This window comes from Accipiter gentilis, chromosome Z, assembly GCF_929443795.1.
Source record: "Accipiter gentilis chromosome Z, bAccGen1.1, whole genome shotgun sequence".
NCBI classification, from domain to species: domain Eukaryota; kingdom Metazoa; phylum Chordata; class Aves; order Accipitriformes; family Accipitridae; genus Astur; species Astur gentilis.
Window position 1 is genome coordinate 821388 of NC_064919.1, and position 22087 is coordinate 843474.

The 22087-nt window shown below is 69.3% G+C and overlaps 4 protein-coding genes across 7 annotated transcripts; 2 read left to right on the top strand and 2 right to left on the bottom strand.

Annotated features, from left to right (window-relative positions):
• Positions 1 to 1444: 1444 nt before the first annotated feature.
• Positions 1445 to 7656, bottom strand: RTN2 (reticulon 2). Of its 4 annotated transcripts, none has more exons than XM_049795711.1 (7): positions 4955 to 5004; positions 3606 to 3813; positions 3118 to 3256; positions 2726 to 2795; positions 2024 to 2070; positions 1827 to 1885; positions 1445 to 1668 (listed from the first exon to the last, which is right to left on the bottom strand). In XM_049795711.1, the coding sequence occupies exons 1-7, from the start codon at positions 4965 to 4967 to the stop codon at positions 1626 to 1628; spliced, it is 579 nt and encodes a 192-aa protein (XP_049651668.1). In that variant the 5' UTR covers positions 4968 to 5004; the 3' UTR covers positions 1445 to 1625. The 4 variants fall into 4 exon arrangements, 1 of the variants encoding a protein (XP_049651668.1); XR_007505118.1 differs by lacking the exons at positions 1445 to 1668; positions 1827 to 1885; positions 2024 to 2070; positions 4955 to 5004 and adding exons at positions 5172 to 5317; positions 5703 to 6101; positions 6212 to 6256; positions 7511 to 7656; XR_007505117.1 differs by lacking the exons at positions 1445 to 1668; positions 1827 to 1885; positions 2024 to 2070; positions 4955 to 5004 and adding exons at positions 5172 to 5320; positions 5703 to 6101; positions 6212 to 6256; positions 7511 to 7656.
• A 489-nt stretch (positions 7657 to 8145) lies between these two features.
• Positions 8146 to 13226, top strand: VASP (vasodilator stimulated phosphoprotein). The gene is given in 14 exon segments (XM_049795709.1): positions 8146 to 8238; positions 9746 to 9917; positions 10561 to 10729; positions 10820 to 10883; positions 11037 to 11077; positions 11189 to 11351; positions 11353 to 11401; positions 11483 to 11592; positions 11715 to 11775; positions 11916 to 11982; positions 12168 to 12213; positions 12453 to 12531; positions 12614 to 12671; positions 12784 to 13226. Coding segments are annotated over 14 exon segments (1122 nt in total). The 5' UTR covers positions 8146 to 8233; the 3' UTR covers positions 12822 to 13226.
• An 847-nt stretch (positions 13227 to 14073) lies between these two features.
• OPA3 (outer mitochondrial membrane lipid metabolism regulator OPA3) lies at positions 14074 to 14893 on the bottom strand. The gene is made up of 2 exons (XM_049795231.1): positions 14709 to 14893; positions 14074 to 14547 (listed from the first exon to the last, which is right to left on the bottom strand). The coding sequence occupies exons 1-2, from the start codon at positions 14848 to 14850 to the stop codon at positions 14150 to 14152; spliced, it is 540 nt and encodes a 179-aa protein (XP_049651188.1). The 5' UTR covers positions 14851 to 14893; the 3' UTR covers positions 14074 to 14149.
• A 222-nt stretch (positions 14894 to 15115) lies between these two features.
• On the top strand, positions 15116 to 21687 carry GIPR (gastric inhibitory polypeptide receptor). The gene is given in 15 exon segments (XM_049795040.1): positions 15116 to 15905; positions 15908 to 16001; positions 16674 to 16762; positions 17183 to 17273; positions 17353 to 17460; positions 17544 to 17665; positions 18628 to 18731; positions 18812 to 18959; positions 19485 to 19647; positions 19726 to 19786; positions 19909 to 19978; positions 20065 to 20153; positions 20789 to 20927; positions 21374 to 21415; positions 21517 to 21687. Coding segments are annotated over 15 exon segments (1590 nt in total). The 5' UTR covers positions 15116 to 15806.
• Positions 21688 to 22087: the final 400 nt, after the last annotated feature.

Consider the following 22087-nt stretch of genomic DNA (forward strand, 5'->3'; position numbering starts at 1 on the left):
GGTGTCGGCAGCCAGAGCCCCCCGGGGGGAGGCCGGTTCCTTTACAAGCTGATGTCACCGGCGGGAATGGGCGCTGAGTCACGGCGGGGCCACGGCGACCGGGGGGGCGGCGGGCAGTTCTCACGCCTCTTCATTCATTCATTCATTCATTCATTCACAGCCCGGGTCTTTCATTCATGCCCCGCCCCCAGCCCGGGGGTGCTGGACCGGCGGGGGTCGCAGCCCCGTTGTCCCCGCCCCCACCCCCGCTGCCCCAAGGCCCTGGGTGTCCCCGGTCCCGGTGCTTCCCAGTGTCCCCGGCCCTGGGTGACATCCCGGTGTCCCCGGGTCCGGCCTCGGTGCTTCTGGTCTCGGGTGCCCCCGGTGCCCCGGCCCGGTGCTCCCGCTGCCGGACGGCCGCAGCCCTGGGGTCCCGACCGGGCTCTCCCCAGTGTCCCCAGATCCGGAGTACCGGTGCCAGTGCCCCAGCCGGCCCCTCTCCCGTGCCCGGGCCCCGGTGTCCGGGCCCCGGTGGGGATCTCCCCGGTGTCCCGGCCCCGGGGGTCCCGGTGTCCCGGCTGGGCTCGCCCCGGGAGTCCCGGTCGGGCTTTCCCCGGGGTCCCGACCCTGGGAGTGTTGGTGCCCCCGTTGGGCTCGCCCCGGCGTCCAGGCCCCGGGACTCCCGGTCGGGGTCTCCCCGGTGTCCCGGCCCCGGTGTCCCCGCCCCGGTGTCCCGGCCGGGCTCCCCCCGGGGTCTCAGGTCTGGGGTCCCGGCCGGGCTCTCCCCGGTGTTCCGGTACCGGGGTCCCGACCGGGCTGTCCCGGTGTCCCCGTCCCGTCCCCACGTGCCGCCGCCGCGGCCTGAGTAAACACGGCGCCTGTCGCCCCGGCGACGGCGTTCCATGGCCCTGACGTCACCACGTCCGGCGTCCTTTGTTTACGTCGCGCGGCAACCGCCGTGCCCTTGGCAACGAGGCGGGGGGGGGGGGGGGGGAGGCGGGGCGGGGCGATGCCGTAGGGGGCGGGGGCGGGGCGGGGTCTGCGCCGCGGGGCTCCCGCGCGTTTCGCGGGGCGGGAGGGGACGCGCGGGAAAACGGGGCGCCCCGGGGGAGTACGGGGGTGGGGGGACACGACACGACTCCCAGGCGTCCGGACTTCCCCATTCCCCGGCTGCTCAGTCAGCACAGCCCAACCCGGCTGCGGGGGGTAAAAAATACCCGGGTGGGGAAAGCAAGCGCCCCCCCCCCCCCCCCCCCCCGCCGTGTCCACTCCTGTTCCCTCACGGCCCTTTGTGCTCCGCTGTTTCCCACGTAGACCCGTATCCCCATGGCCACCTGTGTCTCCTCATGTCCCCCCCCGTGTCCCTTGTGCCTACACATGTTTCCCTGTGTCGTCCCCCCCCCCTCCCCGCAAGGTCCCCTGTTCCCCCCAGTGTCCCCACATCCCCTGCACAATCAAGCCTGGCTGTCACAAGAGTTTTTATTAAAGTGTGACCCCCCCCACGCGGGGGGGGGGGGAAGGACACGGGCGGAGACACAACCCCCGCCTCCTCCGAGTTATCCCCAACACACAGGATGGGAGGGATGTGGGGGGACCCTGGCCACCCCCCCCCCCCAGCTGTCACCTCGGAGGGGGATGGGGGGGGGTCACTGCGGCTTCACTTTGGCACTTGAGAGCTTGGCCTGGATCCTGGGGGCAGAAGGGAGTTGGGGGGAGGGGTGGAGCACCCCAACCCCCCCTGGGGGCACCCCAAGACCCCCCGGAGGCACCCCTGGGCTGGGTTTGGGGTCCCCAGGGGCAGGTCTGGGGTGCCCAGGGAGATTTTGGGGGGCAGGGGGTACCCTCACCTGGCTCGGAGGTGACTTAGGTGGTTCCTCACCAGACTCACGTACTGGTCAATCTGGGCCTAGGGACATCGGAGACATGGGGAGCAACTGGGGACATGGGGGGGGCAGAGGGGTACCCCTTAACCCTCCCCAGACCCCCACATCCCCCTGTGTCCCCTATATACCCAAGCATCTCCAGCCCCCCTGTTCCCCCATACCTGGTGGTGCCGGTAGAGCACAGGGAAGGTAAACGCACAGATGACGCCTGGACAGGGAGTACCACATCATGCCGGTCCCCATCTTGTACCCCCCATCCCCTGCTGTCCCCTGTCCATGTGCCACACCCCCATCCCCTCAAACCCTTGTCCCCAGACTGTCCCCATACTCTGTCATCTGTCCCCATGGTGTCCCCCATCCCCATGCTGTCCCCATTCCTGTGCCAGCCCCTTGTCCCCAGGCACTACTCATGTCCCCTACCCCTGTCCCCTTGTCCCCCAGCTGTATCCATACCCTGTCTCCATGCCCCATCCGTCCCCATCCCCTGTCCCTGTGCTCATCCTGTGTCCCTTAACTCCATCCCTCTCCCCTGTCCCTGTCCCCCATCCCCTGTCCCGTTTCATGTCCCTGTCCCCATGCCCCATCCATGGCCTGTCCCTATCCCATGTCCTTATCCCCGTCCCATGTCCCTGTGCCCACCCCATGTCCCCTATCTCCCATCCCTCTCCCATGTCCCTGTCCCCCACCACCTGTCCTGTGTCCCTGCACCCATGCCCCATCCCCTGTCCGCTGTCCCCCATCCCCATCCTCCACCCATGTCCCTGTCCCCATGCCACATCCCCATCCCCTGGCCCCGTCCCCTGGGCCCATCCTCATGCCATCCCTGTTCCCATCACATCCCCATCCCTATTCCGGTGCCGTACCCGCTCCCAGCAGCGTCAGCCCGTTGCAGACAGCCCCCACGTAGGTCAGCAGGTAGAACAAGAAGGCGAACTGCAGACAGAGCCCAGCGTCACCCTCACCCTCACCATCACCGCCTCGGGTGTCCCCCATGCCACCAGAGTCCTCGTGCCCCATGTCCCCAGTACCCCCGTGCCCTTGTGCCTGTGGGGCACCCCATGTCTCCTGGTCCCTGAGTGTCCCCTCTACGCCCATGACCCTGATGTCCCCATGCCCCCAGTGTCCCCCTGTGCCCCCAGTGTCCCCCACATCCCCCATGCCCCTAGTGTCCCCATGCCCCCAGTGCCCCCCATGACCCCATGCCCCAGGTGTCCCCCATGACCCCAATGCCCCCCCCATGCAGGGCGACGGTCACCTTGAGGGACTCAGGGAGGCTGTGGACAAGGAAGAGGCGGGTGAGGGTGCGGGTGGCAGCGGTGACGTGCTGGGCCAGGCGCCGGGCCCAGCGCTGCTGCTCCTCGGGGCTCAGCCCCACGGTCCCCTCCGGCTGCACCCTGCATGGGGACCAGGGACAGACGTGGGATGGGGATGGGGGCCGCAGGGACAGCCATAGGGACGGGACGGCAGGGACAGCCCGTAGGGTGGGGATGGCAGGGGCACGCCGTGGGGATGGGGATGGGGACCGAAGGGACACCCCATGTCTTGGGATTGGGGACGACAGGGACACCTCATGCCATGCGGATAGGGATGGCAGGGCCACCCCACAGGGACAGGGAAGGCACAGGCACCCTGTGCCACAGGGATGGCAGCGCTATCCCACCTCGTGGGGACGGTGACAGGCAGGGGATGGCAATGGGAGGGTGACGGCAACGGCCCCGTGAGGGTCCCCGGAGTGTCACTCACCGGCAGGGGTGCTCGGGTGGGTGCCGGCGCAGGGCCCGCAGGGCGGCACGGTGCAGGCGCAGGGGCAGGGTGATCCCCAGCACAGCCAGTGCCCCGTAGGCGCCCACGCTGACGGCGCTGAACCGCGCCAGGCACCCCAGGGTGCCCAGCGCCCCCACCAGCGCCAGCGCCGAGCGCCCCGGGGCCCGCCAGTACAGCAGCTCCCACACTGCAGGGACACCATGCTGTGCTCAGGGCTCCCAGGATTCCCTCCAGAGCCCCCCGGTGTCCCCCCCGGAGCTCCCCAGTGCCTCCCAGTATCCCCTCCAGTGCTCTCAGTGTCCCTCCGGTGCTCCCCAGTGCCTCCCAGTATCCCCTCCAGTGCTCCCAGTGTCCCTCTGGTGTTCCCCAGTGCCTCCCAGTGTCCCTCTGGTGTTCCCCAGTGCCTCCCAGTGTCCCCTCCAGTGTTCCCAGTGTCCCTCCGGTGCTCCCCAGTGCCTCCCAGTGTCCCCTCCAGTGTTCCCAGTGTCCCTCCGGTGCTCCCCAGTGCCTCCCAGTATCCCCTCCAGTGTTCCCAGTGTCCCTCCGGTGCTCCCCAGTGCCTCCCAGTGTCCCCTCCAGTGTTCCCAGTGTCCCTCCGGTGCTCCCCAGTGCCTCCCAGTGTCCCCTCCAGTGTTCCCAGTGTCCCTCCGGTGCTCCCCAGTGCCTCCCAGTGTCCCCTCCAGTGTTCCCAGTGTCCCTCCGGTGCTCCCCAGTGCCTCCCAGTGTCCCCTCCAGTGTTCCCAGTGTCCCTCCGGTGCTCCCCAGTGCCTCCCAGTATCCCCTCCAGTGTTCCCAGTGTCCCTCCGGTGCTCCCCAGTGCCTCCCAGTATCCTCTCCAGTGCCTCCCAGTATCCTCTCCAGTGCTCCCCAGTGCCTCCCACTACCTCTCCAGAGCCCCTCTAGTGGTCCCCGAGCCCCCACGGTGCTTCCCAGAACCACCCCAGTGCTTCCCAGTGCCTCCCAGCATCCCCTCCAGCACCTCCCCATGCTCTCAATACCTCCCAATGCCTCCCAGTACTCCCCCAGAGCCCCCTCGTGCTCCCAGTGTCCCTCCAGTGCTCCCCAGTGCCTCCTCCACTTCTCCCCAGTACCCCCCACCCCAGTATCCCCACGAGCCCCCCAGGGCCCCTCCAGTGCTCTCAGAGCTCCCCCCCAGTGCCTCCCAGTATCCTCTCCAGAGCCCCCTGCGTACTCCCAGCGCCCCAATTCTCCACCCAGTGCCCCCCCCCCCCAGCACCCAGCTGTCCCCACCCCGAGTGACAGCCGCAGGTGTGGGGAAGGGGAGCACCCACCTCACCCCCCCCCCCCCGCCGTGCCCCCGCACCCACCTTGGCCCTCCATGGTTCCCGCGGGTGCTGCTGGGTGGGTGGGGGGTGGGGAGGGGGACTTCGGGAGGGGGGGGGGATCACCCCTATTTTTAGCCACCAATCCCGCCCCGATGCCTGTTTCCACCCTGCAACCAGATGCCTGCCCCCCCCCCCCCGCGCCATAAGTGTGTCTGTGTCCCCCCCGCGTAGTGCCCCGAGGCCCTGATTGGCCGCTCACCCAGGACATCGGCTCCCGGCGGGCTCGGTGATTGGTCGGGGGGCGCCGGGGGCGGTTCCGGGATTGGGGGAGGGTCCGGGGGGGGCGCGGGGGGGGGGCGGCCGCGGGGCGCCCCCTGCGGGCGGGGGGGGGGGGCACGGGTGCTGCTGCTGCGAGAAAAGGGAGGGGGAGTGGGGGGGTCAGGGGGCTGCGGGGCGGGGGGGGCGAAACAGTGTCCCGGGACCCCCATGGCCCCGAGCCCCCCCGGGGACCCTCATTGCCGTGAGACCCTCTCGGGACCCTCCCCATGACCCCCAGCCCCCCCGCCTTGGGTACTCCGCGTCCCCCCCCCAGCCCCCCCCCAGCGGTGCCCCAGGACCCTTCATATCCCCAAGCCCCCCTTGGAGAGCCCCCATTGCCCCGGGACACCCCCCCCCCCCGGGACCCCCCGGAACCCCCAGCCCACCCAGGGTGCCCCAGACCCCTCCCAGGCCCCGAGCTGCCCCCCCAGGGACCTCAATCACCCCCCCCCCCCTCCATAATCCCCCATACCCAGGTTCATTGGGGTCTCCTCAGTCTCAGGACCCCCCAACTCTGGCAGGGCCCCCCCCACCTCCAGCTGCCCCTCGGGAGGGGCTGGGGGCTCCTCGGGACGCTTGGGGGGGGCCCTAGCAGCCAATCGGGGGTCCGGCCCCCGGGGGCACCCCCCGGGGGGCCCCGAGCTCAGGCGGGGGGGGCGTCCGCGACGGGAGTCTCGGCGGCAGCGGGGTCCCGGCTCGTTGGCTTCCCCCCCTCCTCTAAAGGCGATGTAGGAGAAGGTGAGTTCCCGGGGGGGTCCCCGGGGTCCCCCTCCCGCCGCCGTTGCCCCGTCTTCATCCTCATCCTCCTCTTCCTCCTCGGGGGGCTCCGGTGCCGCCTGCAGCTCGGGGAAGTCCGACTCCTCGTTGCCACCTTGGGGGGGGGGGGGAGATTTGGGGTTCGAGGTGGGGGGTCGGGGCACCCCAATGCCCCCTCGTCCCCAAAGCTGCACCCCAAAATGGGGGGGGCTCGGCTTTGCTCACCCTCCGTGGAGTCCGGCGTGGTGGAGGCCGTGGATGGAGCCTCTTCTGGAGGGGGGGCAGAGGGGATGGGGGGGTGTGGGGGCCCCCCCCGCGCAGCACTCAGGTCCCCCCAGTGCACGGTGGTCCCCTCTCGGACACGCCCTGCCCCAGGGTCCCATCCCCGGTGTCCCTGTCCCCCGGTACCCCCGGTGCCCCCATCCCCAGATGTCTTCCCCAGGGTCCCCATCCCGTGTACCCCCATCTCCAGCCACTGCCGGTACCCTGTCCCCGGTGTCCCCATCCCTGGTCCCTTCTCGTACCCCTCATCCCGGTAACGCCATCCCGCTTCCCCCATCTCCAGCCGCTCCCAGTCCCTCCATCCCGGTTCCCTCCATCCCTGGTGCCGCTCCCCGCGGCCACTCCCGGTGCCTCCATCCCCGGCCCCTCCCGGTAACCCCATCCCCGGTGCCTCCATCCCCGGTGCCTCTATCCCCGGTGCCTCCATCCCCGGTGCCTCCATCCCCGGCCCCTCCCGGTAACCCCATCCCCGGTGCCTCCATCCCCGGCCCCTCCCGGTAACCCCATCCCCGGTGCCTCCATCCCCGGTGCCTCCATCCCCGGCCCCTCCCGGTAACCCCATCCCCGGTGCCTCCATCCCCGGCCCCTCCCGGTAACCCCATCCCCGGTGCCTCCATCCCCGGCCCCTCCCGGTAACCCCATCCCCGGTGCCTCCATCCCCGGCCCCTCCATCCCCGGTGCCTCCATCCCCGGTGCCTCCATCCCCGGTGCCTCCATCCCCGGCCCCTCCCGGTAACCCCATCCCCGGTGCCTCCATCCCCGGCCCCTCCCGGTAACCCCATCCCCGGTGCCTCCATCCTTGGCCCCTCCCGGTAACCCCATCCCCCGTGCTCCCATCCCCGGTGCCTTCATCCCCGGCCCCTCCCAGTGCCCTATCTCCGGTACCCCCAGCCGCTCCCGGTCCCTCCGTCCTCGGTATCCCCATCCCCGACCACTCCCGGTACCCCATCCCCAGACCCCCATCCCCGGTGCCCCCCATCCTCGGCCCCTCCTAGATCCTCCGTCCCCGGTGCCTCCATCCCCGGTGCCTCCATCCTCGGCCCTCCCAGTGCCGCCGCCCCGGATACCTGCGGACCCTCCCGGTAACCCCATCCCCGGTGCCTCCATCCTTGGCCCCTCCCGGTAACCCCATCCCCGGTCCCTCCCAGCGCCTTATCTCCGGTACCCCCCATCCCGGTTCCCTCATCCCCGGTCCCTCCCCGGTACCGCCGCCCCTCCCCGTTCCCGGTGCCGGTGCCGTACTGCAGTGGGCGAAGCCCAGGACCTGCCCCATGGCGGCGGCCCCCGCATGGGGCTCCCGGTTACCCTCGGCCCCGTTGTCTCCGGGCCGGCCCCGCCGCGCATCACCGCGGCGCCATGGCGGGGCCCGCGGCGGCGGACAAAGGGCGGCGGCGGCGGCGGCGGCGGCGGGGGCGGGGCGGCGGCGGGCGGGGCTCGGGGCGGGGCTGCACCGGAGAGCCGGGAACCGATAGCAGGCACCGGATACCGGGAACCGGGTACCGGCACCGGGTGCTGGGTATTGGGCACCGACGCCGGGAATTGGCATCGGGCACAGGACTCCCCAGAGCCTCCCAGTACCTTCCCAGTGCCCCTCCAGTACCTCCCAGTACCCTCCCAAAGCCCCCCAACACCTCCCAGTGCCCCCAAACTGGAGAGATCTGGGGGGGGGGGACACCGGGTGGACACGGGGCGGAGGTCGGCTGGGAGGGCACTGGGGGTACTGGGCACCCGCCCCACCTCGGTGGGGCCCACCCGGAGACGTTGGCCTTTTAAGAAGGCGGGGGCCACTCCGCCGCCGTTACCGGGAGGGGCGTGGCCTCGCGGGGGTGAGGGCGTGGTGGGGCGTGGCCGCGGGCCGGGACCGGCCGGTCCTTCACCTCCACCCCCCCCCCCCACTGCCCCCCCCACCCCCGCCGCCACCGGAAGGGCCCGGCCCGGCCCCAGCGCGTCGCCGCCGCTGCCAGCATGAGGTGAGCGGCTGGGGCGGGGGGGCACCGGGAATACCGGGAGGTGGCACTGGGGGTAGTGGGCAGCACCGGGAACTGGCACCGGCGGGTACCGGGGGCACTGAGGCCGCCGGCAAGCACCGGGAACTGGCGCTGGGAGCACTGGGCAGCACTGGGAACTGGCACCGGCGGGTACCGGGGGCAGCGAGGGCGCCGGAAAGCACCGGGAAGTGGCACTGGGAGCACTGGGGAGCACCGGGAAGTGGCACTGGGAGCACCGGGGAGCACTGGGAACTGGTCACCGGGCGGTACTGGAAGCACCGGGAATCACCAGGAACTGGCGTTGGGAGTTTGCACCTGGGGCACTGGGAGAACTGGGAAGGACCGGGGTGTACCGGGAAGTGGTACTGGGGGCACTGGTGTACAGTGGGAGCACTGGGAGCTGGCACTGGGCGGCACCGGGAACTGGTACTGGGCGAACTGCGGAGCACCAGGAGCTGCCGTTGGGAGACACTGGGGGGGCACCGGGAAGTGTTACCGGGGGCACTGGGAGCACTGGGAGCCGGTACTGGGGGGCACCGGGAACTGGTACGGGTAGCACTGGGGGAACTGGAGAGCACTGGGAGCTGGTTCTGGAGACACGGGGGAGCACCGGGAAGTGGTACCAAGGGCACTGGGGTACACTGGGAGCTGGCACTGGGGGGCACCGGGAATTGGTACCGGGGGCACTGGGGGAATTGGGGAGCCCTGGGAAGTGGCACTGGGAGCACTGGGAGAGCCGGCCCGGTAATGGGTGGGACACCGGGGGGTGCGGGGCTGGGTGACAGCCGGCTTCCCCTCCCCACGGGTGCTGTTCCCACCCCCCCCTCCGGCCTCAGTTTCCCCGTTGGGGGGGGGATGGGGCGTGTGTTCAGGTCGGTCCTACATAAACACAGCCCCCCCCCCCCCCCCCCCGTGACCCCACCCGGATGTCCCGGTCCGGGGCTGGGGGAGGGGCAGCGCTCGGACACTGGGTCCTCTCCGCACCCTAAGGAAGTGGGGGAGGAGCAGAAGAGGAAGGAAAAAGGGGGGGCGAGGGGAGGGGGGGGGGATGTTGGGGTGCAATTGTGGGTTGGGTGCTTGGGGAAGGGGGGGGGGAAGCGCCCATGGGTGCCCCATGGTTGGTCATGGGGGTGTCCCATGTATTGGGGTGCCCCATGCTTGGTCCCCACCCCACCTCGGGGGGGGGTCCCCACGCGTAGGGGGGTCCCCCCCCAGAATTTACCCGTGGAGGGGGGGTGCCCCCACCCAGGGGATCCCGCCTGTGCTCGTGGGGGGTTCCCCACACACAGCGGGTCCCCAAGCTGGGGGGGTCCAGCACCCTGGGGGTTCCCCAATCCCCACACCAGAAGCCCCTGCACCCAGGGGGGTGCCCATATCAGAGGGTCCCATATCAGAGGGGTCCCACCCTGTGTGGAGATGCCCATACCGGAGTGTGCCCACCCAGCCTTGCCCCCCTCACCCCCCTGCCCCCTCCCCCCCCATCCTGCAGCGAGACGGTGCTGTGCAGTGCCCGGGCAGCGGTGCTGCTCTACGACGACACCCACAAGCAGTGGGTGGCAGCGGGTGGGGGTCCCCAGACCCTCAGCTGCGTCCAGCTCTACCACCATCCCGGTGCCAACGCTTTCCGCCTGGTTGGGCGCAAGCTGCAGCCCGACCAGCAGGTGAGGGTGCCTGAGGGGGGGGCACCCATGGGTGCGTGGGGGGGCAAAGGGGCAGCCCTGGGTGTGGGGGAAGCTATGGGGTACCCACGGATGCAGGGTGTTGTGGGGTAACACTGGACATGGGGAGGGGGGCTGTGGGGCACCCATGGGTGCAGGAGGGGCTGTGGGGCATCTGTGGGTACAGAAGGAGCTGAGTATGGAGGGGGGGGGTTTCTATGGGGCACCCATGGGTATGAGGGGGTGTCTATGGGGAACCCAAGGGTATGGGGGTGCTCTACAGGACACCTATGGGTCAACACTGGGCATAGGGTGGGCACAGGGCACCCATGGGTGCTGTAGAGACTATGGGGCAATGCTAGACATGGGAGTGCACTATGGGGCACCCGTGAGTATGCGGGGCGGGCACCCATGGGTATGTAGGAACTCTATGGGGCACCCATGGGTGCAGGAGGCTCTATGTGTCAGCTCTGGGCATAGGGTGAACGTGGGGCACCCATGGGTGCTGTGGGTCAATGCAAAGGATGGGGAGGCTCAGTGGGGTGTCCATGGGCGTGGGAGGGGTCTGCAGGCTAGCCTTGGGTGTGGGGTGCTGGGGGCACCCCTGGATGTGGACCTGCCCCCCCATGCCTGCGGGTGTCCACAGGTGGTGCTGAACTGCCCGCTGGGACGGGGGCTGCGCTACAGCCAGGCCACCCCCCAGTTCCACCAGTGGCGGGAAGCACGCCGGGTCTGGGGTCTCAGCTTTGGGGCCCCCCGTGAGGCCACCCTCTTTGCCACCGCCGTCCTGCGGGCCCTGCGGGCACTGGAGGAGGGTGAGTATTGGGTGGGTGGGTGGGGGTCACTGGGGGCACTCTTGGGGGGCCTGACCCCACAGCCTTACCTTGTATCTCCCCCCCATCCAGGCACCCCCCTGTCCTGGCCAGACCCTGATGGTCCGGCTCCGGAGGAGCCTGAGCAGCAGGAGAGGTGGGGGACCCCCAAATTGGGGCTGCTTGGGGGGGGGGGTACACCATGATGTTGGGGTGCTGGGAGTCCCCCATGCCATGGGTGGACTGTAGGTTCTGGGGGGGGTCGCCATGCCATGGGGGGCCGTGGGTGCTGACCCTTCGCCCCCCCCAGGCAGGCACCGGAGGAGCCCGAGCGTCGTGTGGCGGCTGCAGGTGGGTGATGGGGGGGTCCAAGGCTGACTCTCCCCCCTCGCCCCCCGAAACTCTGGGGATGGGGACGCTCCCCAGAACCCACCCCCAAACCCCTTTCCCCCTATTCCCCAGGCACCCAGGCCGTGCCTACTGGAGGCCCCCCACCACCCCCTGGTCCTCCACCGCCTCCAGGGCCCCCCCCACCCCCAGGCCCTCCGCCAGCCACGGGGGTCCCGCCGGCCCCCCCCTTGCCAGTGGCAGCAAGTGCTGCTGGGGGGGGGGGCCGGGGGGGGCTCCGGCCTTGCCGCTGCCATCGCGGGAGCTAAACTCAGGAAAGTCAGCAAGGTGAGGGCAGGGGCACAATTGGGGGGGGGGGGGGCAATAACCTGGGAGGGGGGCTCTGCATCAACCCCTTTCTCCTGGCAGGATGAAGCAACGGGTGCGGGGGCCCCCCCTGCACCCCCCAAGGGCGAGGGTGCCCGTGGGGGGGCTGGGGGGGGTTTGATGGAGGAGATGAGTGCCATGCTGGCCCGACGGTGAGGCGCCGGGGGGGGGGGGCACGATGGCGGGGGTACCCCACTCTGCCCAGCAGCACTCCAAAGGTGGGGGCACCCTTGTGCCTACGCTGACCCCCCTCCCTCCCCTGCCCCCCCCCCAGGAGGAAAGCCACCTTGCAGGGGGACAAGCCAGCACCAAAGAAGGACGAGGATGTCACCAGTGTGAGTGCTGCCCCTCCCCCCATCGAATACCATTTTGGGGGAGACCCCCATTGGGCGGGTGCTCCGTGTATACCCCCCCTTTCTCTCTGCCCCGCCCTTGTGCTCCGATCTGGTCCTGTACCCCCCCCAACCCCCCCCAGACCCCCCTCTCTCTGCCCCCGCAGGACGAGGCGGAGCCGGGCACTAGGACCTCAGGGCAGCCGGCGGGTGAGTATGGGGACTACAACTCCCAGTGTGCCCCGCGGTCCGCCCCCGTGGCTGGGCACGCTGGGAAATGTAGTCCGGCAGCCGGGGGACTGTTGGGGGGCTCCTTTAGGGGAAGGGGAGGAGTTTGGGGGGCCGCCCCCCCCCCCCCCCCCCGCCCCACCTCACTCGCTGCCCTCTCCCCACAGAGCCCGTGCGGAGGCCCTGGGAGAAGGCCAGCTCCACGCTGCCCAGGTGGGTTTGGGGTGGGCAGGGGGACTGGGGACTGGGGGTGGGCTGGGGGGGGCTTTAGGGTGCCAATGCACGGGGTTCGGGGTGCTGGGGGGGGGCCTCTAGTACCCCCAGAGCAGGACTTGGGGGACAGTTGCTGGGACGCTGGGGGTGGGCAGGCAGGTTGGGGGCTACCCAAGACACAAAATGGCGGTCACTCAGGGAGGTCTGAGGGGGTCCCCAACCTATTTCTGCACCCCCAGGATGAAGTCGGCAGTCCCAGCTGCCCCCGCTGACACCCCCGGCCCTGCTGATGAGCCTGACCTGGAGCGAATCAAACAGGTAGAAGAGCCAGGGATGGGGTGGGGGAGGTCACGGGAGGGGTCGCCCCAAATCCCCTCACCGTGTGCCCCCCTGCCTCCAGGAGCTGCTGGAGGAGGTGCGGAGGGAGTTGCAGAAGATGAAGGAGGAGATCATCGAAGGTGGGGCGGGAGCATAAGACAAGAGGGGGGAATAGGGCATTGAGAGGGTGGGGGTCAATGGGGGGTGTAACTGTGGGACCCCCCTGTGATGCTACATTTCCGACCCCTGCAGCATTCGTGGTGGAGCTGCGGAAGCGAAGCGCACCCTAACCCCCCCCTGCCAGCCCTCCCAAGATGGGTCTGGATGGGGGGGTCCCCCCTACTTCCCCTCCCCTAGCCTCACCTCCCCCCCCTCCCATTTCACACCCCCACCGCCCTGGTGGGGCCACTCTGGGCCAGGACCCCCCCCCTCCCCCCCAGGCTGTGCCTTACCGGCTGGGGGGGGCCAAAGCAGCCCCCCCTCCACTGTGCTCCCCCTCACCACCAGTTTGGGGACCCCCTTTTTTTTAACACTTGGGGGGGCAAATGAGGGGTGCCCCCCCTTCCCCCCCGGGGGTCTTTTTTATGCCACTTTTGGGTTTTTCACTGTTTTTTTGGTTTGTTTTTTTTTTGGGGGGGGGGAGGTGGGGTGTCCCCTTCCCCTGCCATGAATAAATGCGGTTGTTTTGTATGTGACACCCACCCATGTCCTCATCTGTGTCACCCGTGGAGGGGGGGCCTTCACCCAACACACCCCCACTCCCCCCAGCAATAAGAGGGACAGTGGGGGCTTCACTTTGCTTTAATGGCATCTCTCACCCCCTGCTGCAGGAGAAAAGCCCCGCCCCTCATCGTAGCCCCGCCCCTTACCTTAGCCCCACCCCATACAGCTCCCCACCAATCGCAGCCCAGCTGTGGTGTTGTGGCCCTGCCCCCAATCTCCCGCCCCGCCCACAAAGCTGACCCCGCCCCATGAGCCTCAGGGGTTAGGCCCCATCCCCATCCCCCCATGGTCCTGGCCCCACCTCTACCTTGTGCACCCCCCCCCCCCCCCCCCAAACCTTTTGGCTCTGTCCCAAGCACCATCCCAAAAGGCCCCGCCCCTTCAGGCCCCGCCCCAGCCCTTAGCACTGCTCCAATCCTCTCTGCAAGGGCACCAGGCCCCGCCCCCAAGCAGCATGCCACCGGAAGGTCTGCCCACCAACTCTGGCTCCACCCCCAAGTTGGCAGCCAACCCGAAGGCCTGTCCCCACTGCAGGCCACGCCCACAACCATTAACTCCACCCCCTAGCTGCAGCCCACCCCCCCACTCCAGGCCGTGCCCCCAAGTGACCCCACCTGAAGGCATGCACTCCAGGCCCCACCCACCATCATTAGCTCCGCCCCCCTCGCGACGCTCCACCCACAGGCCCGCCCAGTCCAGGCCCCACCCACCACCATGAGCTCCGCCCTAAGTGGCCCTTCCCAAGGCCAGGCCCCACCCACCACCTCCCCACACGGTGTGGGCAAGCTTCGCTCCCTCCCCTCGTGGCTCCGCCCCCAGCCCCCTCTCCCTGCCCCTCTCTACCAAGCCCCGCCCCTAAAGGAAACGGCCGGCGGGAAGAGCACGAGGCGCGCTTTTAATGGCCGGGTCTCGCGGGGGCGTGTCCTGCGCCACCGCCCTCGGCTCCGGGGGCGTGGCCGCCGCCGGGCGCCGGGCTGGAAGCGGCGGGGGCGTGTCCAGGGGCGTGTCCAGGCGGCAGGCGCGCCGCCATGGCGTCCAGCTCCTCCCGCAGCCGCTCCAGCCGTTCCCCCACCTCCCGCAGCGCCGCCGCCTGCTCCTCCTCCCGCCGCCGCGCCTGCCCCGTCTGCCGGGCGTACTCCAGGTAGAGGCAGAGCCCTCCCACGCCGAACACGATCGCTTCCCCTAGCAGCTCCGCTCCCAGCTCCGCCGCCGCTTCTTCGTTCAGCGGTTTGACGGCGGCGCCGCGGAAACCCATCAGCCGCATCTTGGCGCGCATCTCCACCCAGTGATACACTGCGGGGGGGGGGAGGGGGGAAGGGGAAACCGGCAGGGAGCGACGGGGCACCGCCGAGGCTCCTCCCTCCCTCCTCACCCCCCCCCCCCCCCTCCGGCGTCCCTCCTCCCTCCGTGTCCTCCTCCAGCCCCCCCCCCCCGTCCCCGTCCCCGTCACTCACGCTGAGCGGGCGGCAGGCAGATGTAGGCGCGGAAGAAGGGGCTGGCGCGCGCCCCGGCCTTGATGCGCGCCGCCAGGGGGCGGCTCAGCTGGCGCGCGCCCAGCGTCAGCAGCTTGGCCAGCGGGAACGCGCCCGCCACCATCCCCCCGAGCCCGGCCGGCGGCGCGCCGCCGTGACCTCACCGCCGCGCGACCCGAGGGCGGGAAGGGGCGGGGAGAAGCAAAGGAAGGCGGGGACGGAGGCGGGGGGTGGGTGGGCGTGTACTCCCACCGCCCTCGGCTCCGCCCCCTTCAGTCTCCCGCCGCCGGGACACGCCCCGCCCCCGCCGCTGGGACACGCCCCCCCTCCATAGGCTGGCCGGCTCCCACTACGCGCCAAGAGGGACTGGGGCACCCGTGGGTGAGGCTGGACCCGCCCCCCCCCGTCCCCCCCGGGGCTGACAGTGGGGCACCCATCGGTAAAGCTGGTGCCCCACCGGGTGACCGTGGACCTCCCCGAGTCAGTCTGAAGCACCCATGGGTGATGGTGGAGACCCCTGGGTGACACTGGAACAGCCGTGGGGCACACTGAAGACCACCCGCCGGGTGACACTGGAGCACTCGTGGGTGATGCTGAACTCCCCGGCTGATGCTGGAACCCCCTGGATGAGACTGAATCTCCCTGCATGACACCAGAGTCCACCCCCGTGACACTGGACCCCCCTGCGTGACACTGGAGTACCCGTGGGTGACACTGGAGTACCCGTGGGTGATGCTGGACCACACTGGGTGACCCTGAAGTCCCCGTGGGTGACACTGGACCCCCTTAGGTGACACTGGAGTACCTGTGGGTGATGCTGGACCACACTGGGTGACACTGAAGTCCCCGTGGATGACAGTGGGGCACCCGTGGGTGATGCTGGACCCCACTGGCTGACCCGGAATTCCCCGTGGGTGACACTGGACCCCCTTACATGACACTGGAGTACCTGTGGGTGATGCTGGACCCCCTTGGGTGACAATGAATTCTCCTTGGGTGACACTGGGGCGCCCGTGGGTGATGCTGCTGCCCCCTTGGGTGACCCTGGACCCCCTCCCCGGATGACCTTGAAGCCCCGGGATGCGTGGGGCAGCCTCCCGGCTACCCCCACCCGAGACGTGGGCCACGCGCCACACTACCACCAGGTCACGTTGCTCCGACTCGAGTTCCCACCCGGGTGATCCCCCCCCCCCCCGTGCCCCCGCCCCTCCCGGGGGCGGTGCCGCCGGAGCCGGTGCCGGTGCCCCGAGGGCGGTGGAGCCCCGCGCCGAGCCGGTACCGGGGTGTCGGGGGGGGGGGGGGGAGTGTTGGGGGGTCACGGGGTGGTCCAAGGGGGGGTGGGGGTACCAGAAGGGTCCACGGGGGCATCGGGGTGAAGCGGAGGGGACGTGGAAGCAGCGAGGGGACACGCGTGGGGAGACCCGGGACACCGGGGGGTGGGGGGCAAGAGGCACCGGCATCACCCGGAGGGGGTCGAGAGGGGTGTCGGGGTGAAGCGAAGGAGACATGGGGGGGCTTTGAGGCGCAACAGGGAACACGCGTGGGGGACCTGGGACGCTGGAGGGGGGGCAAAGGGGTACCGGGAGGAGGGACAAGGGACACCGAAGTGGCACCGGCAGCAGCCGGCATCACCGGGGGGGGGGGAGGGGGGGGGGGCAGCCGCTGCCCACCCACCACGACAGCTGCCCCGCCCTGAGTTCCCCACCCGTGTCTGCGGACCTGGGGGGGGGTGTCACGGGGAGGGAGTGGGTGCCAAATGCGGTGCGGGGTCGGTGTGGGGGGTTTCCCAGTCCTGTCCCCCTCCCCAGAAAGACCCAGGCGTCTGGGCACTACCTGCAGCTCCCTGGTAACGAACACGTCAAAGTGGGGGGGTGGCACCCATAACGGAGGGGACGACACGACATCGACACCCCCATCCCTCCTGGTGCCCCCCCCCTCCCCCCCCAGCACCCCCCCCGTCAGGAGCTGCTGTCACCGTCATGGGCCACCGGGCAATGGCCCCACCTCTGCTCAGCCGGGTCCTGCGTGGGGCAGAGGTGAGACCCCAGGACCCCCCAGTGTCACCCCTGGGGTCCCCCCACACCCTGGGACTCCCCTGCTGCTACTGCTGAGACCCCCCCAGGACCCTCCCATTGCCTCATTGGGACCCCCACCCCACCAGGACACCCCCCCTCCCCCCCCCCAGCTGCCACCTCCAGGACATCCTCCCCAGGACAACGGTGTCCCATGGTGGTGTCCCTATCCTGGTCACCCATGGTGGTGGCCCCAGTCATGGTGGCCCCATGGTGGTGTCCATGTGGTGGTAGCCCCATAGTGTTGGCCCCAGTTGTGATGGCCCCACCATGGTGGCCCCGTGGTGGTGGCCCCATGGTGGTTGCCCCAATACGGTGACCCTGGTGGTGGTGGCCCCATGGTGGCCCCCCCCGCCATGGTGGCCCCATGGTGGGCCCTTGCAGGAGGAGCGCTCAGCCCAGGCGACGCTGGCTGCCTGGCGCGAGTACCGGCATGCCTGCGAGCTGCGCCTGCGCCTCGACCCCCCGGCACCTGGTGAGTGGGGATGGGGTAGGGAAACCAGGGGGACACTGGGGGCACCCTGACACCCCCCCCCCCCCGCACCTCTCCCCAGGACCCGTCTGCAACCGCAGCTTTGACATGTACGCCTGCTGGGGCGACGCAGCCCCCAACAGCACCGTCACCGTCCCCTGCCCCTGGTACCTGCCCTGGCACCACCGAGGTAATGGCCGGGGGGTGGCACTTCCCCTGGGGGGTCCTGTGGGTGCCCCTGGGTGCCACAGAGTGATGGGACGAGGTGCTCAGTGCAGGGTGGGGTGGTGGCTCGGCGCTGCGGACCTGACGGGCGGTGGGTGACAGACGAGACGGGGCGGCCCTGGCGGGACCATTCGCAGTGCGAGGACCTGGCGCAGGAGCAGCTGCTGCAGGTGGGGGCCCGGGTGCTGCGCCGTTGCATGCTGCGGGCTGCGGTGCCGGGGGGGGGTGCCATGCTGGGATGTGTCATGCTGCCATGCTGTGCTGTGCTGTGCCGTGCCGCGCGCCGTGCCGTGCACCATGCTGCTCTGCTGTGCCATGATGTGCCATCCTGTGCCCCGTGCCGTGCTGTGCCATACACCATGCCGTGCACCGTGCCGCTCTGCTGTGCATCGTGCCGTGCTGTGCCGTGCCGTGCTGTGTGCCATGCTGTGCTGTGTCGCACTGCACTGTGCCACGCCATGCCGTGCCATGTACCGTGCTGTGCCCCATGCTGTGCAGTGTGCCATGCCCTGTGCCGTGCCAGACTGTGTTGTGCACCATGACATGCCCTGTGCAGTTCCTTGTGCCATGCTGCGCTGTGCTGTGCCCTGTGCTGTGCACTGTGTTGTGCCATGCCCCTTGTCCCATGCTGTGCTGGGCCACGGGCCGGGGGCTGCACTGCGCCAGGCTGACATGTGCCGTACCCCGTGTCGTGCCGTGGCATGCACCGTCGGGCTGCGCTGCAGCGTGTGCTGCGCTGGGAGCTGCTGGGCTGCACCGTGTTACGCTGTGCCGTGACACGCGCTGGGCTGCACTGTGCCATGCCATGTTGCACTGTGGCATGCTGTGCTGTGCATTTTGCTGTACCTGTTGCACCGTGCTGCACCGTGCCATGCCTCTTTGCACCATGCCGTGCTGTGCTGTGTGGCACCGTGCCATGCCGCACCATACACTGTGATGCGTTTTGCTGTGTTGTACCACACCGTGCTGCAATAATGCACCGTGCCGCACCGTGCCATGCCATGTTGCACCATACCATGTTGTGTTTCACCATGCCATGCTGTGACATTCACCATGCCACACCATGCCCTGTTCCACCTCCTGGTGCCGTGCCACGTCCCTGTCCCTGTGACTCTTGTCCCTGTCCCCGCAGCGGCAGGCCTGGCTGCTGGAGCAGTTCCGTCTCCTCTACACGGTGGGATACTCCCTCTCCCTCATCGCCCTCCTCCTGGCACTGCTGCTGCTTCTGCTGTTCAGGTACCTGCACCAGGGCACCCTTGGGTGCTGCTAGGGGGGCACCCATGGGTGCTGTCACCCACTGCCCCTCGTCCCCGCAGGCGCCTGCGTTGCACCCGCAACTTCATCCACGCCAACCTCTTCCTCTCCTTCGTGCTGCGGGCGGGCGCCATCCTGACACGGGATGCGCTGCTCCAACGCCGCCTGCGCCCTGGTCCTGGGCACCCCCTGCAGCTGCTGGGCCAGCAGGTGGGCACCCATGGCAGATGGGGGGCACCCATGGCAGGGGATAGCCACGCGTGGGGCACCTATGGAGGTGGCACCCACCGGGGAGTACCCATGGAGGGGAACACCCATGGTGGGGGTACCCAAGGGTGGGGGGCACCCATGGGTGGGGGATGGTGGGCTGCGCTGGGATGGGGCACCCACGGGTGGGGGCTGTTCCCATCATGGTGCTGGTGCCACTGCGATGTTGGTGCCACCACGATGCTGGTGCCACCACGATGCTGGTCTAACATGATGCTGGTGCCACCACGATGCTGGTGCCACCACAATGCTGGTCTAACATGATGCTGGTGCCACCACGATGCTGGTGCCACCACAATGCTGGTCTAACATGATGCTGGTGCCACCACGATGCTGGTGCCACCACAATGCTGGTCTAACATGATGCTGCTGCCACCACGATGCTGGTGCCACCATGATGCTGGTCTAACATGATGCTGGTCCCTCCCCAATGCTGGTGTCCCTGTGGTGGTGTGGGTGTCCCTCCAGCAGGCAGTGACAGGGTGCCGGCTGGCCCAGGCTCTCACCCAGTACTGTGTGGGGGCTAACTATGGGTGGCTGCTGGCCGAGGGACTCTTCCTCCACAAGCTCCTGGTGCTGGCAGCCTTCTCCGGCGAGCGCTGCCTCCCTGCCTTCCTCCTCCTCGGCTGGGGTGAGCCCATCCCCACGTCCCCCCTGTGTCCCCACATGCCTCCGCATCCCCTTCCCAACCTTGTCCCCATCCCTCCAGGAGCTCCCGTGCTCTTCGTGGTACCATGGGTGGTGGTGAGGTACCTCTATGAGAACGAGGGGTGAGGCTGCTGGACAACCCCCCCCACCCCCCCCCATTTTGTCACACTCTGGGGACACTCTGATGTCCCCAATAGGGGACCCAGGCATCTGGCTGAGTGCTCCCCCCCCCAAACTCCGGCAGGTGCTGGGAGAGGAACGAGAAGGCAGCAGTATGGTGGATCATCCGCTGTCCCATCCTGATGGCTGTGGTGGTGGGTGACACAGCGCAGGGGTGGCCATCCTGGGGGGGTGTCACCCCCACTGCAGGGGGTGTCAGTGCCAGTGTCTCCATCCCCAGGTGAACTTCGTGGTGTTTGTGCGCATCGTCCGCATCTTGGTGGCCAAAGTCCGGGCACATCAGGTGTCCCGTGGGGACACCAGGGTCAGGTGGGTACATGAGGACCTTGGGGTGCGTGTGGGACATGGGGGCATGTCCCCCAGCATGGGGACACTGGGGATGGGCATGGGGATGCCAGTGACACTGGGACACTGGGGTGTGTGTGGGGACACGCATTGCACATCCCATCCCTGTCCCCATGCTGGCCGTGCAACGTCCTTGTGCCCATCCTGCCTCTGTGCACGTCCTCACGTGTGCCCCATCCCTGCAATGCCCCCAAGCATGTCGCTGAGTGTGTCCCCACCCCTGTCATGTCCCCAAGTGTGTCCCCATGCCTGTCATGCCCCAACCATGTCCCCCTTCTTGTGACATCCCCAATTGTCTCCCCCTTCCTGTGACATCCCCAAGTGTGTCCCTATGCATGTCCCCATCCCTGTAATGCCACCAAATGTGTCCCTGAGGGTGTCCCCATCACTGAGGGTGTCCCTGGGGGGATGTCCCTGTCCCCAGGGGTGTCCCCAATGGGTCCCCATCCCTCCCTGCGGGGTGTCCCTGTCCCCAGGGGTGTCCCCAATGGGGTCCCCATCCCTCCCTGCGGGGTGTCCCTGTCCCCAGGGGTGTCCCCAGGGGTGTCCCCAAGTGTGTCCCTGGCTGTCCCCAAGCGTGTGCGTGTCCCCCCCCCCAGGCTGGCCAGGTCGACGCTGACGCTGATCCCGCTGCTGGGGGTGCATGAGGTGGCCTTCGCCCTGGTGGGAGAGGGGCAGGGGGGTGGCACTTTGCGCCTGGTGCGGCTTTGCCTGCAGCTACTGCTCTCCTCCTCCCAGGTGCGGGGGGGGGGGGGGCGGGGAACGGGGAGGGGGGCGACACGGGCATGGGGGAGTGTGCAATGGGGGCTACAACGGGGAGGTGCAATGGAGGAGGCTTGGGGGGGGCAACGGAAGGGGCAATGGGATAGAGGCTGCAATGGGCTGGTGCAATGGGGGGGTCATGGCGGGGGTACAATGGGGGTGGGCAATTGGGGGGCTGCAATGTGGTGGGGGGTGCGATGAAGGGGCTAAAATAGGAGGCTGTAATGGGGGAGTGCAATGGGGGGGCTGTAAAGGGCAGGGGGGCTGCAGGAGGTGGGGGCTGCAATGGGGTGCAGGGGATGGGTGCTCAGGGGGGGGCTCATGTGCAGGGGGTGCACATACCTGTGCGTGTGACCGCGTGCACCCACCTGTTTGGGTGCACCCCCACCGCGGGGTGCCCCCCCCCCAAACCTCGTCCCCAGGGCCTCATTGTCAGCGTCCTCTACTGCTTCGTCAACAAGGAGGTGCGTCAGGGCACGTCGTGACATGGAGTGGGAGGGGGGGGGGGGAAGGGGGCATGTCGTGACGTGGCGTGACACATCGCGACATGTCCCGGTGCCCGCAGGTGCAGGCGGAGGTGCGACGTGGGTGGCAGCGGTGCCGCTTGGGTGCCCCATGCCCACCCGGTCCCCCCCGAGCTCCCCCCCGTGGCACCCGCCGCTACGTGGCAGTGGGGGGGCAGCACCCAGCACCCCCCCATGCCGGGGGGCACCCAATTGCCGAGAGCTGCTGCTGAGGCGGGGGTGGCACCTTTGGGTGCTGGTGCGGGGGGGGGGGTCCCCAAGACCTTGGGGTGCTGAGGGGGCGTCTCAAAAGCCTTTGGGTGCTGGTGGGGGGATGTCCCTGTCACCTTTGGGTGCTGGTGGGGGGGTGTCCCTGTCACCTTTGGGTACTCGTGGGGGGGTCCCAAGACCTTGGGAAGCTGAGGTGGCATCGCAAAAGCCTTTGGGTGGTGGGAGGGAATCAGGGGAAGCTTGGGGGGAGGAGTCCCCTGACACGTTGGGGTGATGACGGGGGTCGCCAATGCCTTGGGTGCTGGGGGGGGGGGTCAGGGGGTCTTGGGGGGGTTCCTTGACACCTTGGGTTGCTGGGTGTGTGTGTGTGTATCATAGGGGCGCCCGAGCTGTGGGGACCCA

Bases quoted from the DNA above. Each gene is read 5' to 3' on its own strand.
- RTN2 (XM_049795711.1), bottom strand. The intron at 2,796-3,117 runs GTGACCGTCGCC...CTCTGTCTGCAG, and splicing joins GCCTCCCTGAGTCCCTCAAG to TTCGCCTTCTTGTTCTACCT. The intron at 1,886-2,023 runs GTATGGGGGAAC...CGATGTCCCTAG, and splicing joins TGCTCTACCGGCACCACCAG to GCCCAGATTGACCAGTACGT.
- OPA3 (XM_049795231.1), bottom strand. From the start codon at position 14,850: ATGGTGGCGGGCGCGTTCCCGCTGGCCAAGCTGCTGACGCTGGGCGCG. The intron at 14,548-14,708 runs GTGAGTGACGGG...CCCCCCCCGCAG, and splicing joins CTGCCTGCCGCCCGCTCAGC to TGTATCACTGGGTGGAGATG.